Source organism: Neltuma alba, unplaced genomic scaffold (assembly GCF_004799145.2).
Source record: "Neltuma alba isolate B1F8T4 unplaced genomic scaffold, ASM479914v2 tig00012413_pilon, whole genome shotgun sequence".
Lineage (NCBI taxonomy): Eukaryota > Viridiplantae > Streptophyta > Magnoliopsida > Fabales > Fabaceae > Neltuma > Neltuma alba.
This window is the reverse complement of record NW_021636904.1, coordinates 56,609-66,564: the sequence shown is the minus strand read 5'-3', so window position 1 is coordinate 66,564 and position 9,956 is coordinate 56,609. Positions and strand designations below refer to the sequence as shown.

At 35.9% G+C, this 9,956-nt stretch overlaps 1 protein-coding gene across 5 annotated transcripts; it reads right to left on the bottom strand.

The window, feature by feature from the left end:
• Positions 1 to 3,302: 3,302 nt before the first annotated feature.
• On the bottom strand, positions 3,303 to 8,418 carry LOC114726937 (syntaxin-81-like). Of its 5 annotated transcripts, none has more exons than XM_028913654.1 (8): positions 8,202 to 8,418; positions 6,750 to 6,853; positions 6,482 to 6,565; positions 6,163 to 6,267; positions 5,644 to 5,787; positions 5,090 to 5,332; positions 4,532 to 4,663; positions 3,303 to 3,495 (listed from the first exon to the last, which is right to left on the bottom strand). In XM_028913654.1, the coding sequence occupies exons 2-8, from the start codon at positions 6,825 to 6,827 to the stop codon at positions 3,352 to 3,354; spliced, it is 930 nt and encodes a 309-aa protein (XP_028769487.1). In that variant the 5' UTR covers positions 6,828 to 6,853; positions 8,202 to 8,418; the 3' UTR covers positions 3,303 to 3,351. The 5 variants fall into 5 exon arrangements, with proteins under 5 accessions (XP_028769487.1, XP_028769486.1, XP_028769488.1 ...); XM_028913653.1 differs by having other exon boundaries at positions 6,750 to 6,850; XM_028913655.1 differs by lacking the exon at positions 8,202 to 8,418 and adding an exon at positions 7,520 to 7,890.
• Positions 8,419 to 9,956: the final 1,538 nt, after the last annotated feature.

The window sequence follows — 9,956 nt, the reverse complement described above, 5'->3', positions numbered from 1 at the left end:
ATCAGTGGTGGATGCAACTACTTTCTAATATTTAATTAGTCTGGCAGTAAAAGAAGGGCTCGATTTGCATCTGATGGATGTTGTTACTGCCTATTTGTACGGCTCACTTGACAATGATATTTATATGAAACTCCTATGGAAGGATTCAAGTTGCCAGAAGCATACAATTCAAGTTCTCAAGAGCAATACTCAATTAAGTAAAATAAATCTCTCTATGGATTGAAGCAATCATGGCATATGTGGTATAACCGTTTAATCAAATATCTATTGGATGAGGGATACAAGAATGATCCAATTTGCCCATGTATTTTTATGAAAAGATTTAAAAATGAGTTTGCTATAATTGCTGCTTATGTTGATGACATAAATATCATTGGAACTCCTGAAGAGCTTACAAAAGCTATGGGTTGGTTAAAGAAAGAATTTGAAATGAAGGACTTGGGAACAACAAATTTTGTCTTGGATTGCAAATTGAATATTTAAGAAATGAGATCTTTTTGTATCAAGAAACCTATACAAGAAAGGTCTTAAAACATTTTTATATGGATAAATCACATCTATTATATACTCCGATGGTCGTAAGATCTTTGGAGAAAGATAAAGATCCTTTTAGACCTCGAGAAAATGATGAAGAACTACTTGGTCCAGAAGTACCATACCTTAGTACAATTAGTGCACTCATATATCTTGCTAGTCACACACGACCTGATATATTATTTGTTGTTAACCTATTAGCAAGATATAGTTAAGCACGTGCTTCGTTACGTCAGGGGTACTATGGACATGGGGTTATTTTACTAAAACGTACCCAAGACTGAACTCATTGGTTATGCAGATGCTGGATTCTTATCTGATCCACATGTCGGTAAATCACAAACAGGCTATTTGTTCACATATGGTGGTCCAACCATTTCATAGCGTTCTATGAAATAAACCATATCAGCCACATCATCTAATCATGTAGAAATTCTTGCAATACATGAAGCAGGTTGAAAATGTGTATAGCTAAGATCAATAATGCATCACATACAAACTACCTGTGGCTTATCTTCCAGCAAAATGATCTCGACAATTCTGTATGAAGATAATACTGCATGTATTGCACAACTAAAAGAAGGGTACATTAAAGGAGATAGAACAAAACATATTTCACCAAAATTTTTCTTCACTCATGATCTTCAAAAAGATGGTGAAATCAACATCCGGCAAATCCGTTCCAATGAAAATATGGCAGATTTATTCACTAAGTCACTTCCTTATACGATATTTGAGAAGCTTATTCATGATATTGGATGCCGTAGATTTAGAGATATCTATTGATGTTACTAAGAGGGGGAGTTAACACATGTTGTACTCTCTTTCCTTGACTATGGTTTTTATCCCACCGGGTTTTTTCTAGTAAGGTTTTTGATGGGGTAGCACTAGAAAGTATATCGATAAATGTATACTCTTTTTATTCCCTAGGTTTTTATCCCACAGGGTTTTTCTTAGTTGAAGTTTTTTAACGAGACACATTTGTATAATGAACATCTAAGAGGGAGTGTTATGAATATTATGTGGATATCTATTTACCCCTTCCTCTTCATCTTCTCCAAGTAACTTCCACTACCTCCACCATCCATTACTCCTCTACTATTCATTCACTCTTATAACTCACCTCCATTCACATTCATGGGATTGATTATCCACTATTTTCATTTAAGGACAATTGTAATCTATGTGTAAGACTATGCCTATAAATAGGGCATGTTATTTGTATTGTAGTGCAAGTGAACAAATACAAAAAGTTCTATCATTCTCTTGTCTTCATCTTTCTACTTTTGTGGTTTCATTTTGGTTCCATTTCATAAGAAAAAAATTAACCTTATAATTTATATATTTAAAAAATATATGATAAATTACATTTATAAAGTGATAAATAAGGTGGTTCCCTTTTGAAATTTTGTACCAGGCATAAAAGCCCACCCAACTTTACTTTTATGGAATATAAGTAATTAAAATAAAAAATAAGATGGTTAAAATACGAATTCAATTGGAGAGTTCCACGAAAAGAATCCCTGGAAAAACAAGTAAATATCATGCGAAACTAGAAAAAGAATATGGTGTTATTGGCTTTATAGCCTAATGATTAAAAGTTTCTTAGTAAGTGGGAAATTATGGATTTCTCCCACTTATAATCTCAAAATATTAGTGTTCCCTCTCTAATTAAAAAAATGATTAAAAAACTTTACGTACGAGCAGATGTCAAAAGCAAGATTATTCTGTGACGTGCTCGAGAGTCTTGCAAGCCGCAGGAACTCACAACTTCGAACCTACCTAAATCTGTATATGTCAAAATATAATAAATAGTACTGCTCTAATCCTAAATATAAAACTTATTTTATAATATAATTTATATTATAAAATAGATTTTATATTTAGAATTAAAAAAGTAATTTTTGTTTTTTTGGCCAAAGTATAAAAACTGGTAGTTGAGAATTCAAATTTCACCTACTTTTCGTTGGCAAAAGAGACAAAAATTCCACCTACTTTTCTCACGTCAACTGCTTCATTTTGAAAAGGAAAGATTAGAATCTAAATTCCAATAATCAGACCAACATATTGTAGGCTTCTAATGATCGATTGTCAGGATGAAAACTAGAACTTACTCCACCAACATTTACCTAGGTAAATATTAACACCAGCCAAACCTCTCCGGACTCTACGGTAAATATTGAAAAGGAGTACAAAAGAAACAAAATAATTTTCAATTTTTAAGTATAAGATCTCATTTGTAGACTGTAAACGAGATCTTATAATTAGAATCGGAGATAGTATAATTTTATATGACTTGTCAGGAATCATGTGATATCTACGATTCTGCCTTTGATTCTTCTAACTTGAATTAATCGGATGTGGTTCGAATAATGACATTTAAAAATTAAAAAAATCCATGTACGAACAACAAGGCTAGTTATATATTTCAAATTTAAAAAAAACATATTATGACTCAAGAACCCCTAAAAAAAATCACATGAATGGCAACAAAACCATGCACATCAGGCTTAATGAATAATATATGGTATATTGACGTTCATCCAAATCCCAGCTAACTCAAATTACAAGTGGTCAAAAAAACAGCGGACCCAAATATGAGTGGACTCTAGCAAGGCATCATCAAGTTTCTTCCACCCCGATAAATTTCTCACTTAAATAGCTTTCAATGTATTTACATTTCTTCCACCTCGTGTATACACCAAATCTGGACAAGCATATCTTCCCAGAGGATAAATAACACTGGGATATTTAACTGACCGGGAAAATAAAGCAAGTGCTGTGAAAATAACATTACTAAGGAAAAATGCAATGTGCTCAGCTGTACCAATCAAGAAAGAGGACAGAAAAAGTAAGTACAAAAAGAAACAACAAAAGAAATGTTCTGCTGCTGCTATTCCGCTGAATGGCCTGGGACAGTTCTTTGTTACCAAGCTCCACATTCTTGGTGGCTTCAACAGCCTGTCAGGATGCCAAATAAGAACTATTACTACATGTCATACAACTTTGAAATGATTGGGGAGAACTAATACGCCGGTAATTATTGAACCACATGTGACCAAACGAAATCTAGTGGAATTAATCATCGTCCTTAACATCTGAGTATAAACCATATTCCAGCAGTCGTTAGACATCAAGAAATATTTAAATTTTAAACTGCGTACTCTGGTGCCATTTTTTTGAATGAGGAATATATTGAAAAAAAGAATATTTACAACAGCTTACAAGAGGATCAAATTAAACAGCAGAGAACAGAAACATCAAGTACTACTAGGCGTTGTTTCTGAAGCCTTGGCTATGTGATCAGTGAGTGCTATGACTTCATTCACAACACGGTGAGCAAGGAAGTTCTCCTGGCTCTGGTGCCATTTTAAACAGTGTGAATGTTCCAAAATTGTAAGATTAGATATTTGAGCTTGAAAATGAATTTGGAGTTTAGGATACTGCCAATGGGGAAGTTTGAAGCTTCTGAGATTAAAGAACGTCCGAGTTAAAATACAACAGGAATTTACAAGCCATAGCAGAATTTGGGGCCTCCAGGTATAGGAGTTCTACAACCACCGGGCATCAAATACTACCATATCTTAAACGTAGCATTCCTGAGTCTAGACACCCAAATGCAGTGCAGTCAATTAACACTTATTTCAAATAGCTGAAATATCAAAGTCACCCAGATTTATGAAAGGCACAAAGTTAAACAAGTATCACATTCAAGCCTGAGTCTTTCCACCATTCATAAGAGCAACAAGATTCTTGCACTTCTTCAAATGGCATTGATAGTTTCAATTATAAAGTATAAAAGCCTTAGATTATGAAAGCTACAAATTTCCACTGTACTGAGGAAGAAAAAATAGACAGAGAATTCAAACTAGAGATATATGAGATAGGAATAGGAGACAAATATGGCTAACAAGCGACAATGATCCATGACATAACTGCGCACACACCTAAACAGCCAAATAATAAAGAAAAAACCGTGAGCAATGTGACATTTAACCTGGTCATATAGGAGCTCAATTTGCTGAGCTTGTTGCAGAACATGGGTCGATAATAAGTGATTCAGTGCAGACATTTCCACCATCTTTGTTTCAGTCTCTTGAACTGCATCTAGAAGACTAGTCAATTCCACCTGCAAGAAATAAAACCAAGCAAAGGATTTCTGATGAGAATCTCAAACAATCACAAAACAAGTGTGATAGGAAATACAGGAAAACTTATAGAAGGAAACCTTAGATTTACTTTTATGTTGGCCAAGCAAGCTTTAAGTTTCCCTCTTGTAAAGGAAATTTTGCAAGTGGATCCATATATATATATATATATATATAGCCTTGATTATTCCGAAAAGAAGATTTAGATGATTGTATTTTTCACATTGCCTACTGTGAAATTCAGAAGAACAGCCCCTCCCTCTCGTTCACGTTCCACTCTCCCTCTCTCCCTTTCTTTCTCTCTCTGTTCTATATCCACCTATTATCTCTCTCTGTTCTACTACTGGCCATGTGTAAATGACAGATGAAGTCCAATACAAACTCATAAGTAAGAAAATTCTGATAACCTGAAGAGCACGTGTTTCATCATCCAAGAGTTGCTGTTGGACTCTTAGAGGTTCATTGCGTGATTCATCAGGTTCTCTGAGCTCCATACTGCCTGAGTTTGAAGCTTCTGCAGAATCCTTTTTGGTCATACGGTTAAGTTTTCTTCGTGGTATAGCTCTATTAATAGCATCCTGGAAGCGCACAGCTCTGAGCTGATCAAACTGAGCAGTTACGGAATGGAGTCTCTCACTCAGAATTAGAACCTATAGTTCAAGAAAGTAGCAAACAAACAATTAATACACCAAAAAAGAAAATTAAGTAAACACTTTCAGTTCATGCAACATTTTAGCATTAAAAAAATTCAACAGAATACTCAAACTTTGACAGGTGTAGAAAATGGGAATGCAAGAAGTACAGAGTACAGACAAGGATATATATAGAGTACAGCTTTTAATCCACATGAAATGCCTGTTGCAGATAAATATTCAAAACCCATTTAACCAACTAGAACAGTTGTCTAGGAGCTCTTCTTTAGGGCGCTATAAAAAAGGAAAAAATAAAGAGAAGTCCTTACCACCCCGTGTTTGTGGGCTATAGTGTCCACATTAGACTTCGCAGCTGCAATGCCAAGCCAGCCTTTTGAGTTCGCCTCTTCATCATTAATACTGTTTTTTAGAACATCAATTTGCTGTTGGCAAGTTTTAATAAAAGTACTGACCTGGACATATAAAATGATCATGTTAAAAATATATACAATATATTTTCAAAGATGCTTAACTGAATTTATATATCAATGAAGGGCACCGTAATTTTCTAACTTTTATTTGGGATGGTCCACCAATGCATTCAACAACATGATGAACTAATACCCCTTGCAGAAATGGGCTAAAACTCTCAACTCATAGATATTACTGAGTAATAAAGAATCCATTCTAAATGGAAGCAAATTGACAGAACAAGCTTGATCTAATAATGGTATTAGTCAAAGCAGGACAGATAATACCAGTCTGTATTTCTTAAGTGCTAATGTATATACTGTGATACATCAAATAAGATCAGAAACTAGTTTCTCAGGTCGAAACACATAGCTTACTTCATGTTCTATGCTATCTCTCTCCTGTTCAGTTGTGCGGTGCAGATCTGTATAATCCTTTCTGTGCTTCAACAAGAACTGGTCCAATTCTCCAATACTCTCAAGCTAATAAAACAAAAAGGAAAGAGGCATAACAGAGATTGAGAAACATAAAAAATGATTGACTAGATTCTTTTCCTAGTGAATAATAAGACAATAGTAATCACATTGTCTTTACAACCAAATTGTGCTGATCAGGTAACGAACACAGTTTCAGAAAAGATTTTCTTTTCTTTTCTTTTTTTGTTGTGGGGGGGGGGGTTGGCAATGTGGAGTATACCGTCTTCAGTGCCGCTTTAGTAAATGGTGACCTTTGCCGAGGTTTGTGAATGATAAAAGAAGCCATGACTGATGCCAATTTGGCCTGACAAAATTATCAAACTATATAAGATGAGGCAGTAATGTAACAAAGATTCCATTTGAAAAAAACCCTCATCCCCACAAAAACACCCCAATAAGATAAGCAGTCGATCCAATCCATATAAATTATTTACCAGAAACAGAATTTATGGGCATTTAGAATAATAGAATCAAGAGAATGAACTAACCTCATCATACCCCAAAGAGCGAGCACTCTGTCGTACAGCATCTTTGAAATCCTCTGTTCTATCTCTTACCCTTGCCATCTAAACCACCAAGCCACAAATGTCTGCTATAGTAAAGCCAACAACTACTTAGTGAACTACTGCAATCAAATCCTGAACAAGATGCAAACCAAACAAGATGGACAGAGCAACCTTTCTTAAAAGAGGAGCTGTTAGTTTATGACTATCAAGGGCTACGATTGTATATAGACTATCTTAACTAACAACAGCAGTTGAATTGCACCAAAGGTATCAACTGAGCGTCAGGGCTTCCATATCATTATAGTCTGAAATAGCGAAGGAGAATGGCAACCTAACCCAGTAAAATTATTCATATCTAGGAAACGAACATTACTGATGGGAGCCACCATGATTCAATCAAATAACAGAAACAGAAGGTCCGAAAATCTTCTTATCCATGCATCCTCTCATCGCAATTCATACATAGCAAGAACCATGGCACATGGACGAAAGACAATGGATTCTGAACAAAACTTATTCATGGTCCTCAGAACTCAACAAAAATCGCGTATAAATAGATTTTCAACCTCCATTTTACTACCAGAAATCATGCCCATTAGTAAGAATATATAGCATTAACATAAGTTCATTGCAAGAAAAATTCTATCCCAAAATCGCCGATCATGCCTTCATGCAAGAGCCAATGACCAATTCCGGAGAAGTATCCCAATAAGATAAGTAAGAGCCAAGTTAGAATGCAGATCAACACTCACGTAATTCAAATGAGAACGAGTATTCGATTAAACCAAACAGCCTCCTTCAAATCCCATAGAACCCAATTGCCAGGCAGGCACTCCTCTAATCGACACGGGGGATTTAGAAATACAGAATCAACACAAAGAAAATCGCCTCCAGGTATCAATTTGAATATATTTATCAGTCTCTCCCTCCGCCGGCTCAGCTAGCGCCCTCTCAGTCTCCCTGCTCACTATATCTCAATCGCTCATTCTGGAAACGCGCAGAAGAGGGGATAGCACGAGATAGAGAGAACTGCCGGTGGCACACAGCACATAGATAACGAAGAAGTGTGCACGAGAGAGAATGAGCGTCCAGAGATCTCCACGGCGGGATCACGATGAACCACCGAGAACGGAGAAGAGCAACATATGCGAAGAATCGTGAAGTAGCTAAAAATAAGGAAAAATTAGTCATTTTGCCCCCGTACTTTTAATTTAACTCGATTATCGCTCATCCAAGTTTAACTTATTATAATTCAGTCCCTGTACTTTTTAACATTTAAAATGTTCCAGACGACAGAAAACGATGCAAACAAATACTGTTGATAGAAGCTACCCGTCATATTCCTCTTTGGAGAGGGAGCAAAAAAGTAAAGAAGCATCAAGCAAACAAAGCGCAGAGGGATATGAATCTTGTGAAGAAAACACAAGGGGATACCTCGAGCGACGATCCAGAAGAGAAGAGAAGCCGCCAATGCAAGCGTAGAGAGAGGTGTGAGATTGGAGTTCTGGAACAATCTGAACCATTTGACAGCGCAAACAAAGAGGAGGAACGAGGGTTAATACTTAATAGACAATAGGTGCCGGCCGGTGTGGAATTTTCGAGTTTTGGTTTTTGAATTTCCTTTTATAAATCAACAGTTAGTCCATTTGGTATCTCGCACAAGAACCACAAAACGCGCCGTCGATCGATCGAGAATCTCCTTCCGCCTCTCCGTCGACTGAAATACGGCTTTTTTATCCAGACACGACAAACAGTAAAAGTATTTACTCAGATGCTATAAGATCAAAAATATTTACTCAGATACTACACTTGAAATCGTTCAGACAGTGAACGAGTTTAAATTTGTACAGAAGTTGTTCAGGCAAAAAACGACTTCAGTGGGACCCACATCCAAAATATGAAAGTTGTTCTTGGTCTGAACAACTTTAGTGGGACCCACATCACAAAATGGAAGTTGTTCTTGATCTGAACAACTTCAGTGGGACCCACTATTTGTCTTACACTCCATGCGTTTTCAGCTTTCGTATTTTGACCAAATGGGGAAGTTCAAATGGATGAAGATTTTCCATCTGATCGCTAAACATGGATTCTTTTTCTATAATGCTCAGCTGATTGCTACTTGATGGAAGAGTATTTCCAGCATTTTTGTCCATTAGTTGTGATTTAATATGACCAACATCTTCCAAGTCACCTATATTGGCATACAACTCTGCACATGTTAACTGAGTTGAGAATCGACAGTTCACTTGCCACATTTATTGTACATGCGAATCATCTTCTAGATTGCATGCTTGGTATTGTGGTGGATTTATGTATGGAGTGTAAGACAAATAGTGGGTCCCACTGAAGCTGTTCAGACTAAGAACAACTTCCATTTTGTGATGTGGGTCCCACTGAAGTTGTTCAGACCAAGAACAACTTTCATATTTTGGATGTGGGTCCCACTGAAGTCGTTTTTGGCTTGAACAATTTCTGTACAAATTTAAACTTGTTCATTGTCTGAACGATTTCAAGTGTAGTATCTGAGTAAATATTTTTGATCTTATAGCATCTGAGTAAATACTTTTACTGTTTGTCGTGTCTGGATAAAAAAGCCACTGAAATACTCAACGTGGAAGCGGACGACCCGACCCAAAAACCATCTGCGTTGTGAGTTGTGACGAGTCCTTTTTTTTTTTTTTTTGGGGCCCCCTGCTTCAATCTGACTCATAAGCTGATGAAACAATGACTAGATGCCATGTCAGCTTCTTCTGCCGCTTGAGACGAGTTTCGAAGAAATCATCAGATTTTATTAATATTTAAAATTAAAATGGAAAAATGTACATTGACTGTTTTATATACAAAGAGTCCAATTCTAAAGAATGAATTATAATTGAATTATGCTGGTCAAAAAAAAATTATAATTGAATTAAAATCAGACCAAGTTACTCCTCTCGTACTCAGCCCCTTTTTATGGAAAAACAATTATCCTTTTTACCTCGTCTTATGAATGTTTAAAATGGCAACAGAAAAAAAAAATAAGGCTAGACATTTAGCTGTATTTCTTATACATTTAGCTATGAGTTCGATCACTCGCTGCCTGGTACAATTTCATTTCTCAATCAATTGTATTGATTATTTTGAAATTCTCACCCAATTAGTCAATTATTTTTAAAAGAGGAAATATTGGGGAGAAACAAAGGAAGAAAG